Here is an 18,660-nt window from a genome sequence, read left to right as displayed (position 1 = left end):
GGAAAACACACATGTACAAAGAGGGGCGACGACGAGAACGCGAAAAAACACAACAACAACAACAACAACAACAACAACAAAATGCACAACACGGCACAACACATCACGGCTGATCCACAACTCCGTCTGGTGTTCAAACTGTTATTGTTTGAACTAAACAAACCACTTATAAACACAAGGCCTCTGCCTTACTAGGCTCATATTTAGGCCCTTCTGTAAACAGCAAAGCACAGAATGAATCAATTAAAAGGGCATTACGCTGGTTCCTGTTTATTTAAAACATGTTTACACTATACGGGCCCTCCCGCCTGTCTGCATGATTGCTTGGAACTTCGTATTCCTCCTCCTCCTCCTCCTCCTGCCACCCCTCAATAGGCCTGGTCACAGCCAAGGTATATCACACACACACACACACACACACACACACACACACACACAGGGGACATAGATTACAAACACATTTGTTATGTTGAGCAGCGTTTTCAGTAAATATTGATCTCGCTCTTCCTCTGTTTCTGCGAGAGATGATTAGAAGAGCCCCGTCAGAGAAACAATCTGGCGCAGTGTGCAATCACGGCGCAGGAACACGTATAAATACAGGCAGTCAGCAGGGAAACTCGACTCTCACAGGAGAGTTACACAGGCACAGAATGGTGAGAGAACGGATGATCGCGTGATTAAACGAGTGTGCATGGATTGATTAACTGGAGATTTGTTGCAGCAACATGGCCAGTATATATATATATTTTTTTTTTAAAAAGGCTGCAAACTGCTTGGTAACATTGTGATTGCAATCAAAATGATTTGCTGTTTTTGCTGTCAGTTGCATCCTCACTATATTTGTTATTTGGACAAAATGTATGAGAGCCGTGGCATTATTTGACAGGGTTCGACTTGAAATGTTTACGTGTGAAGCCCACATTTGCACCGCAAATTAAAGGCGCAGTTCATAATTTATGTCGCTATGGCTTTCCTCAATCAAAACAATGACAAAGCATGGGGATGTTGTGGAGGGGCAAGGGATCATGGGAGTTTCTTTCTGACTCAACTCGGGCAGAAAATGTTAATGGATGAGGTAATGTGTTAAATTTCATTCATGTTAGGTATGGTTGCACTGGATAGAATCATGGATTTGTCAACAGTTTGGATGAGGCGAGCGCACAACCCAACAAAATGTACTGTATGAGAGTACAAGAGGCGAAGTTTTGGTCGTTTTTTACACACTTTAATGCACAACTGTTAAATATTTTGCCTTTAAGGAAGAGTAATATTCTCATTAGGATTATTATTTATGATTATAAAGAACTATTGCATTATTTATGTAGGCCATTTTTGGAAATACGGGTTGCATTAAAAATGGACTGTTTGAAACTGGACAAACTGGCCAGGAAGGGAAGAGCAGTCAGAGTTTCATGAACAGCTGAAACGGAATTAACAAAAACAACTGCACACACATGAGCAGAGAAGAGTGAACTGTGTTTGTATGGATGTGAGCCCACTGATAGCTAAAAGCAAGGTGAAAGAATCTGCCCTTCACAGTAATTTCCTTTTTTTTTTGGTGAACTTTTCCTTTAAGCTCATCTATTGACGCATTGGAGTTTTTTTGTTTAATCAGTACAAGAACCAAAGTGGTTTATGTGGAATTTATAAGGTGGAGGTATAACAAAAGGGTATAAAAGGCTAATTGGCGTATGTGCTGGGAGTTGGATTTATTTATTTTTTTTTACCTTGGTCAGAGGCAGGCTAGCTGTTTCCCTCTGTTTCCAGTCTGTGTGCTAAGCTAAGCTAAGCTAAGCTAAGATAAGCTAAGATAAGCTAAGATAACCACCTTATTGCTCTTGCTCCATATGGAACATGACATATGAGAGCGGTGTCGTTCTTCTTATCGAATCCAATATTCAATTATATGAAATTCATCAGTTTCCCTTTGAAACTTTTTTGTTTTTCAGGAGCTGGATCAAACTGATCCTATCATCATATCTTGTGTCTATTGAAAGACACAGTTTAGGGTTTAAATAGGATTTGTTTAGAATACCCTCCCATGTTTTGTGATATACTGCAGTTACACATTGTTGGTTATTTATGTTTGTGGGTGCATTTTACGAAACTGTAAAGCATTTGGCGTCCACCTCAAATGAAATATTTGACACACAAACTTGCCTCTCCTCTGTTAATTTCATTTCGAGGTGTTTCATCCTCATTTCAGAGACAAAACTAACATTTGTGTTAGGAAACTTGGAAACAGGCTTTTACTTAATTAAAATTCCAGTAATGGTTTGAGGTTCAAACTGAGGACAAACCTCTGGATTATTGTGGGTTTGTGCGCATTTTTTTTCCGAATCTTACAGCGACTCTTCAGCTACATACATATTTCCCCTTTCTATCCGGCTGCAAGGAGAGTTGCTCTATTGAAACAAAGCCCCGCTGTGGATGTGGAGAGAAACAATCCCCATTCCTCAGATTTGTGTGGTATGTCACCCTGAAGTCTGCTTTCTCACTGGCTTTACAGCTAATTCCTCCATTCTTCTCTGCTGCGCTTAGTGCAAAAGTACAAACACATACACCACCCCCTGCTTCACACAGACACGCATGCCAGTGCATGTTTTTGCACACACGCGCGTGCACACACACACACACACACACACACACACACACACACACACACACACACACACACACATTTCTTTACTAATCAGCCCTATTGAATTCCAGCAACAATGGGCGCTCATCCTCAGGCCACCCAGGCAGTGCACACACTCACACACAAACACACACATGCACACACACCGACACCAGCATCACCAGATCACGAGTTCACTCTTTTGTTCCCTCATTGTGTTTTCTTTTCCTCCATTGATCTCACCTCCACACACAGGTCAGGAGTTGGCACTGGGAGATCGTGTTATCTGGACTATCAGCTGCGATCTGGAGCCCACACACACGAGGGAGCGAGTAGGGAGGAGGGAGGAGGGAGGAGGGGGGTGCTCCATAAAGCACCAGTAACATCCTCTGCTCCTGTAGTACCGTGCAGAAGCGCACATTTAAAGAGATTTACAGTGAGGATGTACGTTCACGTTACTGTGATTTACTGGCTATGATGTTCCATTAATGCACTTATCTGTACGTTAGTTCACAGACATGCATAGATTTAACACCGGACCACGAGGCAGCTTTTTTTTTCCCCTGTGAAACTCCTTAACTGATCCTCTGCACTCCGGCATGATCAAGGAAACAGACGACAACGTGCAGTTTGTTGCGCAACCCTGCATGCTGAAATGACAAATAAATTAACCTTGATCGATCCCTTGATTTATTATAGATGTTTTGTACAATCTTATTCTCTATGTTGCCCTTATTTCACTTGTAAATAATGAGACTGATAATTGAAAAGGTTCAAGGAGCAACACTGTGTTAAGTACTGAAAACACACAGGATGTAACCTCTGTGGCTCGGGGTCTTTTTGATGACATGACGTAGGCCTGGCGTGGGATCATGGGAGTTGTTGTCTTCATTGTTAAACAACCACAGTAGGGTGTACCAGGAGTAAGTCCTAAAACACAGAGTTAAGTTAGCATTTTTGCGGCTCTTTGGTTAAACGCCTGAAACCCGGTGGTCAACACAAGCTTAAGAGATGTTCACATTTTGGGCTGCAACACAAAAAACCCTGTGTTTGAATTATAGGGTGTTTATGTGTCTAAAAAGTGGCTGAAGGAGACTAAAGAGGTTGTCGGGCACATTAAACGTCTTTATACAGAAAATGGAGGAGCGGAGGCGATGCTAACAGAAACACGTCATCCCTCCAGCACATTGTTGCCAAAGAAAATCCATCTGATCTGGTCAAGGATGCGGTCATGTATTAAAGTTTTATTCACGTCACATTTAGTCTCATTTGCCGACTTCCTTCCTCGCTCTCTCATTCCTGGAAGTGACTTGCAACAAACAGTAATTGCACCGTAAAATTATGGATTTCTCTGCGTTTGAACATTGTTGGAAACATTTGGGATAACTCTACAAAGGTCTTTTGATGCAGAAACCTTACATATATCTCTAATAAGTTGTTCCTTGGCCGAAGCATTTTGTTAATCAGCGATTAGAGATGAAAAAAAATGTCAAGATGATTAAATAAATAATGAAAATACAGTATATATTGACTGTAATTTGAAAACAGGCATATATGGTTACAGATTTCTTTGATCACACTTTGGATAAATCCTCTAACACTGGAGAGTTTTTGTCTTGCTCAGTCGACGAACAAGAAATTAGATTAACGTGATCAAACGCTGTTTCACATATACATATTAATTCATCGTGAGAATGCAGATGGCGTTTCAGAAACATCTTGGGAGGTTCCCAAACTTACATAACAGTCATAAAAGAACAAACAGAATATATCTGATGTCTTTTATTTACAACTACAACTACTACTTTAAAGGACGGTATCAAAACAGGGAGACAAGAAGTCAAATATGCTCGGGAAGGTCAGAATCAGACATGTTGAACAGTATGCACGGAGCTGGCAGGTATCTCCTGGTTTTTGGCAGGTTTTCTAGTGAAAGTATTGTCATTACTTGTCTTCATTACACTGTTATAAACCTGGATAGCCTTCTAACCAAACATAAAGAAAAAGCTCAGGTCAACGCCATAAAAACTTTAAAGTTATCTCTCGTGTCTTATCTGATATTCATCTGTATGATGCCTAATGCCTGTGGGAAGCTCAAATGCACCAGAGTCTCGAGTGTGTGTGTGTGTGTGTGTGTGTGCGTGTGAGTGTGTGTGTGTTTGTGTGTGTGTGTGAGAGAGAGAGAGTTAAATCTATTGAAACCAGCCCTGTGTGATCACATTTGCTTCTGATTATTTCATTAATTTCTCTCTGGGATATTTAGACGAAAATGAATGGGTGCTGCAGGATCTTTTATGTGTTGCCTCAGTGTACTCTAAAATTAAAATGTTTCAGCATTACAACCACATAAAAGAGGAATAACTGTCACGACTGTAAAGATGTGGTACGGTGGCTGAGTGATTAGAAAGACAAACTTAAGAAAGGCTGCCTGTTTTGAGTGAACGTTGCATTTATGTCCCTGTTTTTTTTTGGGGGGGGGGTTTTGACTCCTTTGTTCGTATTAGTCAGAACAGCCGTTTACCTGATTTCCACCCAAACGCATGCCCCGTAACAGGAGCATGGCATGTTTTCATTTTTTTGTCGCTGAGCTGTAACATTAAATACAACATGTTCTCGTTAACAAACAACTTTCAATATTAAAACAATCCTGCCAGTATTGTTCACAGCTCCAGGCGGTGTTTGTTATACGCTAAAATAAACATAAGTGACGTTTACCTTGCGTTTGACTGCATTGCCAGGTATAAACATTGTGCTGCACTGTCTGCTTTTATGTGTGTGTGTGTGTGTGTGTGTGTGTGTGTGAGAGAGTCTTGGTTTAGAGGTGGACGTGCATGACAGTAACTTCAAAAGGCTGAGGTATCAGATTCAGACATGGGCAGCTTTGCTTGGGCTGACAAACGAGGAGCTGTTGTGTGAGAAGCGAAGGAATTTACAGCATCTACCTTTCATCTACACAGGTGGGCCTGTGTGTACCTGTGTGTGTGTGTGTGTGTACATGTGTGTGAGGAGGCAGGGTGGTTGTATATGTGTGTATGTGAGTCTGTAGTTTGTTTTGTGTTTGAGGTTCTAAGAATGTGTGGTGTGCATAAGTACAGTCGTGATATTCGTGTGTGTGTGTGTGTGTGTGTGTGTGTGTGTGTGTGTGTGTGTGTGTGTGTGTGTGTGTGTGTGTGTGTGTGTGTGTGAGACAGGCGAGTCACAACAATGATCCAGGACGTGGTGATCCCAGACACTTTCCAGGTGGTTCAGCGCTCCAGTTCAGTGACTCTCCGCATTTAATTGTTCGTGAAGCGGAGACTGTTAAAAAAAACGCTGAAGAGAGAAACAAAATTGCTCGAATCCATCAAAGTAATAAGAAATCTTCTCGGACGAGCAGGAATGTGACAGTGAAGTGTGTTAGACGACACATTTTGAGAGCTTATTTCCTTACCCGGCTTTTTTTTTTTTTTTTTTCATTGTCAGTGTCAGGTGACTTACAGGAAGCAGGAGCATTAATGTCCGCCTCAGGCACAATGGGATTAAAATTAAACTGAAAATTAAAACCATCGTAATTATATCTTGTAATGAGTCATCTATTTAACTATGTTCGACCTAAATTGTTATAACGATGTGTCATAGCTAAGGCAGTGAAGCAAAGTGAAAGTCTGGGAGCTTTTTGATGTGCATATCTCTCCCCTTTTTTTTTTCTTCTTCTAAATTTACAGTAGCTTAGGCAGCACTGAAGCGTGTCTAATTCTCCATGTAACACAAAACAGCCGGCGAATGGCCTCTCACAGTCACCTTGACTTTGTGCAATGTTATTGTAAGAGTGATGTGTCCTGACATCACTTCATGCGGTCTCCTTAACAACACAAGTCCAGCGATGTGACTGATGGTAGAGGAGATGTCATGGGCATCATTAAAACATGCATTAATATCCAAATGTAACTCCATGGTCACCTGCACACAATCATCATGAGATATCTCGTATGGAAAGTTGATGAGTTGACAGTTGGTTTATGGCTACAGGGACAGGTGATTTTCTGCCCTGCCATCCTCTAAAATGTCGCCACTCATGTGACCATGAACATCAGCCGGAGATTGCTTGTCCTGTCAAAATGTTGAAAAGAATCTCTGGACAAAAGGATCATCATCTAGGGACCATGAAAAACCTCTCTATCTGTTGTTCAAGACGGATTTCTTCTGGAGGAAAGATTCGCACAGTGAACTGACTGACATTGACAATAGATGATTATTAAGCATGAGGTTGAATATCAGATGAGGCCTTGTTCATAAAGCCTTCTTGATCAGGGATTTGATCATTTGGAACAGGGAGGGCGACCCCCAGCCTCCACACCACCAACCAACACACGCACACTTCCCGACTAAACTACACAACGCTTCTGCCCCTCCACTCTCTGGAGGCGATGGCTGGATGTTTTTTTGTGCTTTCTGGTCATTTTGCTAACAGGGCACGATGGAGTCCCCTCTTAAATCATCTCATCTCATGAGTTTAGCTCCAATCATGCTGATTTGAGGAAGTTGCTTCGTGGAATTTCTGCTGACTTCTCAGTACTTCAAGCACATTGTATCTGCACGAGGAGCATTTATAAGTTTAAACTAGTATTTCATTCATAATGATCTGCAGATAATGTACCGTGCTGCAGTGTTTCCTTGAAGTGAAGTCCTATTGATCGTGAAATGTGCATGATATGTGATTTATATAACTTTTTGTGAAGGTGAATAGTTGAGACATTGATTGATGATCGCTGCCTTTAAGTAAATCCACTTGTAAACTAGGTAATCTAGGCCTCTAGATGTATCCTAAATCTAGGTTTACAATATAAATGTAATGACACCAAACCTTTTGTTTGACGCCTCAACAATGGACCTTGATAACAAGAAAGTGTGTTTAACTTGTATATCTAACCAGCGGACACTGTCAGCTTGTTGGCATCAGTGATAACAGCTCCGACCCCGCGGCTCTTCGCGGGGTCACGGGCAAAACACACGCTCGAAAAAGAACCGGCAAAGACAACAGAAGCACTTTTTTTCATTCAATTTATTTTGTTAGTTAAATTTCTATAGCAGGTGAGGGAACATAACGGTCACACGAGGGTTTTTTTTCTTGAGCATAGTTTTCAGAAGTCACAGTGTTTTAGACATGGACAAGAACATTTCTTTAAAAAAAAAAAAAAAAAAAAAAGACGTTGAAGAAGGAAGGAGCCACGAGGAAGAACGTTTACAAAAAACAAGGTGTAACAGTGACACAATCCTACACACCTTCTTTCTCCTTCATGGTCCCCCAACTGCCCCGCCAAAAAAACAAAACAAACCCAAACAAAAAAAAAGGCCTCTGCTCTAAAGTGTTGTCGACCCCTCCCTCCCTGAATCCCCCCCATCCCAAAATGCAAACAAAACAACAAAACAAAACTCGCCAACAAATAGATATATTTATATATAATATATATTCACTCTTTAAAAATAGAACTTCAGTCTAGATACTAACATCTGTACAAACTACAAAAATAAAATTTTAATATAAATAATTTATATGGCATGACATTAACAATTTTTGTTGAAATAAACTACAAACCAATGCAGGAGCCCCCCCCCCCCTCCCTTTTAAACTCCTCACCACTGTCTGACAACACCCGCTGGCTGCCGATGGTTCTGATCCAACTGTAAAAAATGGTGCTTTGCTCATGTCGCTTAATTATCATTCACAACTGCACAGTAGCTACTTAACCTTTTTTTCCTTCCATACGTACGAAAGAAAAAACCGAAGCTGCCACTTTGACAAAAAATGACATTTAAAAAATAGATCCGCAAGTTGTTTTTTTTTTTTTTCCCTGCAATTTAACCTGGCAGTGATGAGACCAATACTGAACAACAACAAGAACTTTTTGTAAAGCAAAATGACATGAAAAAAAAAGGCTAAGAACGAACAAAAGGAAAAAAAAACGTAACGTGGCAGACGTGAGGTTGGTATTAGCGAGAAGAGCGAGGAATTACAAAAGTGAGCGAGAACAGGTTGAGCGTGTTACAACCCCTAAAGCAGCCAGCAAAGAGAAAAAAAGGACAATATAATTAATAATATTAAATATAATCACTCCCTTTGCATCGGATTTTTAAAAATTCCCTTTCAGAATAATACAGAGAGGCGAAGAATTGTCAGGCACAAACGTGACAAACTTCACCCGCTGTAGAGCTTACAAAAACTGCAGGAAAATAAGAGGAAGAATCTTATCACAGCTCCTTCAAGTAGTTTAAAACTGCAGAGGACGAATAGTTTAACATGAAATATGACTCAGACGGGACCCAGACGTCAGACAGATGGACGTCGGACGGTCCGCTACTGCTTCTTGACAAACATTCTGTGTCCCGGATGAGACACAACAGGTGAAAGTGAGAACATAACACTGAGCTCTGAACGCTGCGATAACAAGAGAACAAAAAAAAAAAGGGGGGGGGACAAATTGAAGGCACGACGGTTACAACTGTAAAGAAAACAGTATCTGTTGTGTAGTTCTCTACTTTTTCTTCTTCTTTTTTTCTTTACAGTGACAGAGAACTTCTACACTAAAAAATACAACACAGAGCGTGTCAGTGTGTCAGATTCAGACTCTCTCACAGTGCAGCACTGTGACTTAAACCAGAGGGGGAAAGAGGGGGTACTGCATTATTTTTTTTTTTTTAAGGCAAATCACTTAAAATTATTTTGAAGTGTAGCAGCAAAAAAAAAAAGAAAAAAAAAAAGATCATAACAATACAAACAGAAACACTGACATGTATGTTCAATAGCCTAATATCTTAATAACATCTCACTTTCTGTGGACACTTTTTACATATAGCACATTTCTGATTCTATACACCGTGGAGGCCGCCCCACAAGAAACAAATAATCTTTTACATCTGAACTTTTACACAAGAGTATACCCAAGTTATACAGTACTCTTTTTAAATAGCTTCCTTCTTTTTTTAGTATTAAAATATATACTCATAGATTTATATAATTCTTAAAACGTCTGTTCGTTTTCTTTTTATTTAATATGTCCTTGAAATAAATCCTCTCCTTTTTTGCGTGAAGTCTATGTACAGTTGAGAGCTCAAAGACTCGATGGTGACGCCGAGCGGGCGTCAAGGTGCTCTGGGAAGCGGCCGGAGGCCTCGGAGAGAGACGGCGGGGTGTATGAGAGTCTAGCAATCTTTGGCTGACTGGATCCTCAACCCACCTGCAGCAGGACAACAGAAGAGAGAGGAAAGGAGGTTAGATATTGCTAGGAGAGATCAGAAATTGTGTCTTAAATTCAATGTCGCTACAAGTAAGGTAAACCTGCGACTGATCGTTTGCTGACTCACCTTGTGTCTTGCCGAGCTGATGCTCCGTCTGGCTCTGTGTCGCCTCCAAGTCCTGGAGCTCTAGAGAGTCTCTCTTACATGAAGAAAAGTTTGTTTTGTCACCACAAGTCCTCTTAGTGGCCTCGAAACAGTCCGACTCGCTGTCCGTGTCAAAACCTTCATGCATGTAGCCTTGGTAAGCCGCCCCCGGCAGGGTCGGATGCACAGCTACCGTCACGGAGGCTGTGGCCGTTACCATGGTAACAGGTCCCCCAGTCGAGCCCTGTTGGGCGGAGCTACTGTTGCTGTAGCTCGGCCCTTTAGTCCTGTTTGGCTGAGGCCCTCTGCCGTTCTGCAGCCTGGGGCCGCTTTGACTAGTCCTCCCAGGGAAGTGAGCTCTGTCGCCGGGTAAGTTCCTTTGGAGGCCCGGCTGCTGCTTGTTCCCGTCCCAGCACGTGACCTGGGAGCCGAGAGGCGACTGTGCGTTGTGGGAAGATTCGTTCAACGGCTCTATCCTTCCACCGGTTGTATTTTCTCTGAATGGCTTCACCACCTACAACAAAATAAAACCATCGTTCACTTTCAGAGAAACACATGACTTTTGAAAACATCTGAAAACACAGGAAGGTTGTCTGGCTTCGGCGTACCGTGAGCTTGGGGAAGCTGGGGTTCTTGCTGGCTTCCAGCAGAATGTGAGATGTTGCAGGTGGAACGCTGGCGTGCGACGTGATGTACGCGTTCCGGTCACAGTACTTATAATCCTCCTCCCCGATCCCTGACGTGGTGGTCATCTCGGAGTAGTACTCAGAGTCCGACGACTCCGAAAAAGCCTGCTGACGAGACGACCGCGGGTTGTGATGGCCTGTGTAGTACCCGTGGTGGGTCATCGGTGGGGGCAGCGGGGGTTCGGGGGAAGGCGTGGGCAGGCGGCTTCCGTTGTCGACCGGGGTGACCTCAGCCGGAGGGCCCATCATGGACAGGAGGACTGGCAGGAGAACCAGACCGTTCAGCATCCCCAGAACAGTCAGGATGGCCAAAACAGCAAAGAAGTACCTGAAGGCCAGAGAAATGAGGCGCGTTAGTTTGAAGTTCAGCTGGTAGATTCTCCTTTTTTGCTTACATACAGTCACACAGTCTTGTTTTCTTTTGCGTCTTAAGATTTTTAGGGATTTGGCAAAACGTTCTGATGGTGTAAGAGCGTCAGCCAAGCTCACGACAACTTTACCACAAATTGGACGGCGTTGAACATTTGACAGTTTTCTGTTCAATTTTTCTCATAATGTGACGAAAAGTGGCCCCGATGCTTTCCGCGGACAAAAATGCACGCACACACACACCACACACGCACGTGCACGGCCCCGAGCACACACAGTTGGCACACGAGGAAGGGAAGTAGCTCAGGGGAAGAAGTCAGGGGAAAGCCCAGTGTTTGTGTATCAAAGGCAGGGGGGGGCAAATCTGATTCCCCGCTCAGTCCAACTAAAACATGCTTTGATGCCTCCGCTGCTGCTGCTACAAGACTTTCTCTCGCTCTGTTTTTCACCCGCACTGTGTGTGTGCGGGTTTTTTTTTTTCTGTGTGTGTGTGTGCGTGCATCTCAGCGGAGCTCCGAGGAGGCCAGGGGTGGAGGCAGGCCACAAGAAAGAGCTCCACCAGAAAATTAGAGAGGACTCCACTTAAACACTAACAGAAAGCAGAGCGCGGGAGACAGTGAGATGCTAAAACCACCAGCCAGACTTAAAGAGGTAAAGAGAAAGAAGAAGAGGAAGAAAAAAAAAGATTGCTGGAACGAAGAAGGAAAAAAAGTCAACAAGCTGCGTCGTCTCCTCTGAATGGACGGTGATTATCACTACCAGGGTCACTCTCCAGGAACGAGTCTGCATGTTGGGTGTGATTTCCCGAGCACCCCCCCCCCCAGCACTCCCCGGGCGTATTTTCCCTTTTCCCTCTTTTAACCAGTGTCCCTTGTTTTCTCCCTTTATCGGACGCATGGCATCCTAACCACTTTTGACAAAACACTTCAGGGAAGATATTTAGCAATTTCTCGCCGTCTGCTTGCCTTCGAACCACGCGCAGCCACTTCATCTGCTCACACGCAGACGCCGAAAATCACAAATAGGTAACCGTCCTGTTTCCAACACTACCCTTTCAACTTCTTTACAAGGTGCAAAAAAACTAAACAAACCAAAACGAGAGGAGAGAAGAGTGAGACAGCGAGAAAGAGAGTGAGACGTTGGTGAGACCTCCAACAGTGTCTCGCTGTTAGGAATTCTGTTGTTTATATAAACTGTAATCTTTTCCATTCGTTGTCAGGGCCTGGGGAGCCGTGTGTGAGAACGACAGCGTAAGTGTTTACATGCCTGTACGTATGTGCATTCTCTCCCCGCGTGTGTCTGCGTGCATGTGCATGCATGCTCGCGCGAGGGACTCTGAGCAGAGCTGAATTAGGCCGCCTGTTTATTCAGCGCATTACAAGGCCAGGAGATGTTTACAGCAGTATATTTATGCTGCTCCCCAGCTAGTCGGCTCTGGCTTGCCCCACTCACCCGACCACAGCTACAGCTACAGCTAAACAAGACCTCCAACGGAGATACTAGACCCTTCTGTCTCTCTTTCTCACCCCCGTCCTACGAGGGTGATCTCTCACACAGCCGTGGGAGACGAGGAGAAAAACAAGATGCTCTCTTTTGCTCGCTTTTTCACAACTTTTCCACGGATTCACACCTCTTTATCTCTCCGAATCCAACACCGTGGAAGATTTGGTTCCATCTAACATCCATCTACCCACCCACCAGGACCTCATATCCTCTCAGGGAAGCCACCCTCAGAGTCCCGCTCCTCCTCCCTCGCTGCTTGCGTCTCTGTTTCTGCAGAAAAACTGTGCTTTTTATGTCATGGAGGCCTGTTGCAGTCTGTGAGCTCAAGGTTGTGGTTTCGGGTTTGGGCCTGGACCACATTCGGTTGAAAAACATCGAGCTATTCGCCTTTTTTTCCACTCTGACCATGAAACAGTGGTAGAAAACACACGCACGAGTAACACACAATTTGCATGCTCGCTTGCGTGCACACGCGCACACACACACACACACACACACAGGCAGAGAAGAGTGATGTCTGTTGGTGGGCTTAAGACCATCTGACTGGCTGACCAGTTCAAATTTAGCTCAACTTTTTACTACGGCACCCAACATGGAGGGGGAGAATGCCAAACGGATGACAGGAATTTTTACAGATTCCTTCGTGTGTGTGTTTGTGTGAGAAAGAGACACACACACACACACACACACACACACACACACACACACACACACAGACATGACCCAGTGGGTAGCAGAACACTTCCATGTTTACGAGCAGCTGCTACACACCCTTGATGTTTTCCCCATTTGTTGTGCTCTGAGGTTGGGGAGACGGATGTGTGTGTGTGTGTGTGTGTGTGTGTGTGCCCAGAGTGACAGAGCCAGGTGCATATTTGTCACTCAGGGTGTGTGTGTGTGTGTGTGTGTGTGCATAAATAAGGGTATAACATTTCCACCTGCATGCACCACTGACCCCCCACAAGGCTTCCTCCCGTCCCCGAGTGAGGCTAGACAACTGGCTCCGCACTCACTCACACACACACACACACACACGCACTGACGACGTAAAAACAAAACACAGCGTCTTCTGAGGCTAACAAATGGGTTGTGGAGGACTACACACACTTATACAGACACAGTCACACACAGTCACACACACATACACACACACACAGCGTCTCACCTCATGATGAAGTCAAACTCCGAGCCTGCCAGCATGAGAACGCCCAGCAGCGTGGAGATCGCTCCGTCAACCACCGGGGCAAACATGTGCTCCAGAGCCACTGCGGAGCGCTTGTTTCTGTTGCCAATCGCTGTCAGGAAGCCCTGCGGTGGTGGAGAAGGAGGAGAGGGGGGAGGCGGAGAGGAGAAATGAGTTGGAAATCTTGCCGATCACACAAAACTTGTGCTTGCGGCGAGGACTGGCACGCCTCGAGATTCCTGTGTTGGGTTTTTGTTGGGGATCGCTCACACAAATCTTTAATCACACTTTAGCACCTTTTACATTATTATTCTTGTAGCATTAAAAAAATGATTTAATCAATAACTAACAAATGCATTTAATTCCTTCCTGAAGTAGGTAAAAACCATATAAAACTTGCTCTGTAAGTCTTCTGTGGTCACATGTCGGTGTGTATTTAACAGTCTGACCGAAGCATCAGGTTTCAAGTAAAGTAGGTGTTTAATTGTAGGAGCTCAGCTCCCCCCCGCCTCCTTCACAGTTAATCCATGTGTGTGCCAAGTCTTGACTTACCAGGGCAATGTGAACGGTGAACTCCACGCCGATGCCCACGGAGGCGATCAGGATGACCACAGGGATGGCGCTCAGCTTGATGCCGATCAGACCCATGATGCCGAACAACTCCACCGTCATCATGGCCAAGATGAACACCTGGGATGAAGAAGAAGAAGATGACGGGGGGGTTTGAGAAACAGTGCAGTGATGAGGGGAATAAGAATAACTAAAAATAGTGAGCGATAAAAAGAAAACATGCGTTTCCTTAATGGCTGAGTTGAGCCCCCTTTTTGCCCGTTCACCCCACACAATCTTTGACCCCGTGCTCAGGAGCTCAACCACATGGCATCGAATTACCCACCCTGAGGCTAATACATTCCCCTTCTCCTTTCTCCCTCCCCCCTCCCTCCTTCGCTCTTTTTTCTCGTCTTCCCTCCCAGAGGTGCTTGAAATGATTGACGCTATTCATACACATCTGTCTGTGTTTGTGAAAAACAAATTCCCCTCGTCTTTAACTAGATAGCAGCCTGTTTGCTCCTTTTTATCGCTTCTGAAATTTTGAACGCAAACGTCTTAGATCACGCTGCGTTTGTTTTTTTCACTTTTACTAATGCCTTGCGATGTTACTGTAGACCACAATACAAGCAGCAGCAACAACAAGTCTTATAAAACAAGAAGGGAGAAAGCGGTTCCCGGCCAACGGGCTGCTTTTGATCCCAGCGGGGGCTCCGAGCTGGGGCACGGTTAAATTGGAAATGATAAAAGCCGTTTTACTGCTCGACCACATACAGGCCGGATGAAACCTTCACAGGCGGGCTGATGCTTGGAGACGGTGCATGCATGTAGCTGCGCCCTCTCTCTCTCTCTGAAGGTTGTGTTGAGTTGCTGTCTCAATCAGCGCTGCTAGGGACGGCTACTTAAATTAAACACATTCCAACTGAAACTGGCACTGTTGTTGTGCTACAATTCAAACCCCCTCCCAGTGATAAGGGATATGTGGATTTGTGTGTGTGGGTGTTTGAATTTGGGGGGCCCTTAAGGACCACTGGTCCCACCAGCTTGTGTGTGAAATGTTTTCCAACCGCTGAACACTCAGACTGTCTCTTTCTCTCTCACACACACACACACACACACACACACACACACATATCCCTGATGGATGGGTTGAGCAGGCCAAGGTCGCAACTGGGCAGATCTGTCCTGTCCCCAAGTCTCTCCCTCTCCCTCTGACAAAAGCAGTGAGAGAGTTGGAGGTAGAGGCTTCAGGAGGGCAAAGCCTTTCTTGCTCCTTTGCATTTCCTTTTCTAAGGCCAGCCCAGCCTACATTAGAATGACAAAGGTCCCCGTGTGTGTGTGTGCGTACTGGCCCTCCGCAGAGAAAAAGGGGCCCCCTAGACAGCGTTATTGAGCTGTGCTGAGAAGGGTGAGAAGAAAGTGAGAGGAAGAGGAGAGGGAGAAAGGCGCTAATGATGTTGTTGAGGTAGCGTGAGGTACAGACACTGGTTGGGAGAAGAGGTAGATGCGACAGAGAGTTTGGTGGCTTACAATGATGCCAGCGGTCCAGGGGTTGAGCAGCAGGATCGCGCAGACCAGGAAGGTGCAGGCCAGCACCACGCTGATCGCCAGCAGGAACCAGTGTCTGAGGCCGATGTACTGCTCCCAGAACAGGAAAGGGTATCCGTTCGGGTAGTTGAACACGCCCTTGCGACTGAACTCGTCGCAGACGGACCGCACGCTCTCGATGGCTTCCACAAAGTCGCCGGCCTGGCGGAGGCCATTCAGGTAGAAGGGGAACTGGGCAAACTCCAGAGGCTCAGCAGCCGGGACTGCAGGAGAGGAACAGCTTGATGTGAGATCACTTGATTTTTCAAGGCACTTTCCGGTGTATCCAAAACAAGAGGATGAGACACTTACTGCGCAGATTCTCCCCTGTAGTGTCATACTTGTCGTGAATCCACTCTCGGGGATGGGGGTAGAAGTTGGCCTGAGAGGCAGCATAGCCCAGAGGATCGTTACTGACCCACACCGTCAGGTAGATGTAAAAAACCTCCGGCGGGATCAAACCCTCTGCATCCACCAGCCGACGAGATGTCAGCTAGAGAGAAAAAAAAAAAAAGATTGAAAGATTGAGTTTTTGTTCCAGAATAAAAAGGTCAAACAAGAAGCTGATGCTGTTCACAATGCCACACACAAAGTACATGTGGATTCTGGTTTAAAGTATTCCTTGAAGCCCGTGGACATACCTGGCCGAGGTTGAAAGGGTCTTTCTTGGAGCCGGTCTGGATGAGGAGCTTGTACGCCAGAGCTCCGTCCTCTGTGCCATTCCGATAACTGTCAAGGGTAATCCTCCCTGCCTGCCAGTCAGCATCGAAAGCAGCCTGGAGACCTGAAAAATACAAAAAAGGATTATTGTGGTTTAAATATATAAAACATTATGTTTTCTGTTATCATAAAATCATGGGAGCTGTCCTGCATTTCTGTCAATGTGGGTGGCGATTCTAAAAACGTGAAATATCAAGTTTCCTTTTCTAATTCTTTTTTTTTTTTTTTTAATTTTTCAGCTGGCTCTGATTGACCTGTTAGCTATCACTTCCTCTTGACTGGGCCTCTGACATGTCCTTGCCTGAGGACACACACACACACACAAACCCACACACACACACGCAAAGATAACCTATGACCCCAACCCGTCTACTGCACGCCTGAGCCCAGGTGGATGGGCGTAAACAGCTTGGCTGAACTCTCACTCACCCTTCGCACATTCTCACCCCTAACCACACTCCTGCAGTAAAAAAAAAAAAAAAGCACACCTGAAAAAACCTGTTGCACCCTCTGCTGGATTCTGACATCACTATCAGAAACTCTCAGGGGGACTGAGGGTAACTCATTACCTGACTCACTCTCACTCAAGAAATAACATCGCTGAGTCTGGATTCGTACCTCTAAGCCAGTCCTGGAAGTAGTGCAGCCACATGCGGGGCAGCTTGTTGTCGCTGTCTCTGACCACGTATCTGATGGAGTTGAAGGCGTTGTGCAGCTGGATCAGCAGCCTCTGCGACCGGGCGTAATCGAATCCGTCCATGGTCACCAGGTACATGTTGTAGAAGGAGAAGTACTTGAACTGGGCATCGATGAAATCATACTCCTTGGTGTCGCGCGGCACGATGTCGGTCAGGTAGAGGCCGTCGTGCACCATGGTGGTCCCGTACAGGCTGAGGCCCAGGAGGCCCAGGAAGAGAACCACCACGATGGCTTTGCTCTTGGGCTTGAGGAGCAGAGGGGCGTATTTCTCCCTGGCGAAGCTGGACAGGTTCCAGTGCAGGAAGGGGAGTGGGACGCACTTCTTTCCCGATTTGGAATCCTCCACCTGGGCGAGGAGGTCCCGTGTGGAGCTGGAGGTAGGGGTGAAGAGCTGGGAGCCGTAGGGGTCCGGCACAGAGGTGGTGGTAGGGGAAGGTGTGATGGCTAGGAGGAGAAAGTGGATAATGAGTCCTGATTGCTTTTATACAGAATACACAATCATCATACGCTTTATTTGACTTTCATTTACCCTGGGGCTGTGAGGTGGGGCAAACGATGATGGACGGCGGGCTGGTGGAGATCTGTGAGGTAGGTGGAAGGATGGTGACTATGTGCTGCCCTGCGGCGTCGCACTGTGTGAACGCCTGCACGGTGGTGGTGATCTGCGTGCTGGTGGTGATTGTCGACCCCGCTGTGTACTGGTGCGCCGTGGCCGCCGTGGGCGTGTGCGGCTGCTCTCCGGCGTCCGAGAGCTCGTGCGGGGAGAGGTGGATGACGCGGTCGGAGCACGGGCTGTACAGGCAGCAGAGGATGTCCAGGCGCTTGTCCTCGCGCCGGTGGAGGTCCAAGCTGAGGATGGCAGGGAAGATGAGCAGCACCATGGCGAAGTTGAACACGACCACAATGGCCGCCTGGGGAGAGGGAGAAAGACAATGTGAGAAAAGACAGAACAGTATGTGAAATTACAGACACCCCAGAGTCAGCGCTCCATTACTCTCTCTCTCTCTCTCTCTCTCTCTCTCTCTCTCCCTCTGTCTTTTCTTCTTCTTCTTTTTTTTTTTTTTTTTTTAGTATCTCAGACCTCGGCCTCGAAAGCGAAGAAAAGCCTCACTCTAAATCACCAGCCAGGAATACTAAGCGAGCCAGAAAGGGGAGCGGGAGAGAGAAAAGAAAGAAAAGAGTCGCCAGAATGAAAGAACTACTAGAAAGACGGAGAGAAAGGAGCGGGGAGGGAATATATATGTTGCGAGTCTGAGCAAAACCATCACCCTTCACTCACCCCAGCAGCCCCTGAAGCTGACATTCTAACTGGCTGTGGTTTCCAGTGTGTGTACGTCTACTTGTGTGTGTGTGTGTGTGTGTGTGTGTGTGTGTGTGTGTGTGTG

The 18,660-nt window shown here is 45.6% G+C and overlaps 1 protein-coding gene across 1 annotated transcript in view; it reads right to left on the bottom strand.

Moving 5' to 3' along the window:
• Positions 1-9,284: 9,284 nt before the first annotated feature.
• ptch2 (patched 2) overlaps positions 9,285-18,660 on the bottom strand; it is a 26,658-nt gene continuing 17,282 nt past the window's right edge. The window contains exons 14-23 of the mRNA XM_037085189.1: positions 17,805-18,186; positions 17,195-17,719; positions 16,498-16,640; positions 16,169-16,349; positions 15,800-16,080; positions 14,273-14,410; positions 13,703-13,845; positions 10,588-10,993; positions 9,962-10,493; positions 9,285-9,834 (exon numbers count right to left, since the gene is read on the bottom strand). Of these exons, the coding sequence (XP_036941084.1) occupies positions 9,800-9,834; positions 9,962-10,493; positions 10,588-10,993; positions 13,703-13,845; positions 14,273-14,410; positions 15,800-16,080; positions 16,169-16,349; positions 16,498-16,640; positions 17,195-17,719; positions 17,805-18,186 (2,766 nt within the window). The 3' untranslated portion in view covers positions 9,285-9,799. The remainder of the gene's footprint in view (positions 9,835-9,961; positions 10,494-10,587; positions 10,994-13,702; positions 13,846-14,272; positions 14,411-15,799; positions 16,081-16,168; positions 16,350-16,497; positions 16,641-17,194; positions 17,720-17,804; positions 18,187-18,660) is intronic.

The sequence above is a fragment of the Acanthopagrus latus genome, chromosome 21 (genome assembly GCF_904848185.1).
Source record: "Acanthopagrus latus isolate v.2019 chromosome 21, fAcaLat1.1, whole genome shotgun sequence".
NCBI classification, from domain to species: domain Eukaryota; kingdom Metazoa; phylum Chordata; class Actinopteri; order Spariformes; family Sparidae; genus Acanthopagrus; species Acanthopagrus latus.
This window is presented reverse-complemented; position numbering and strand designations above follow the sequence as displayed.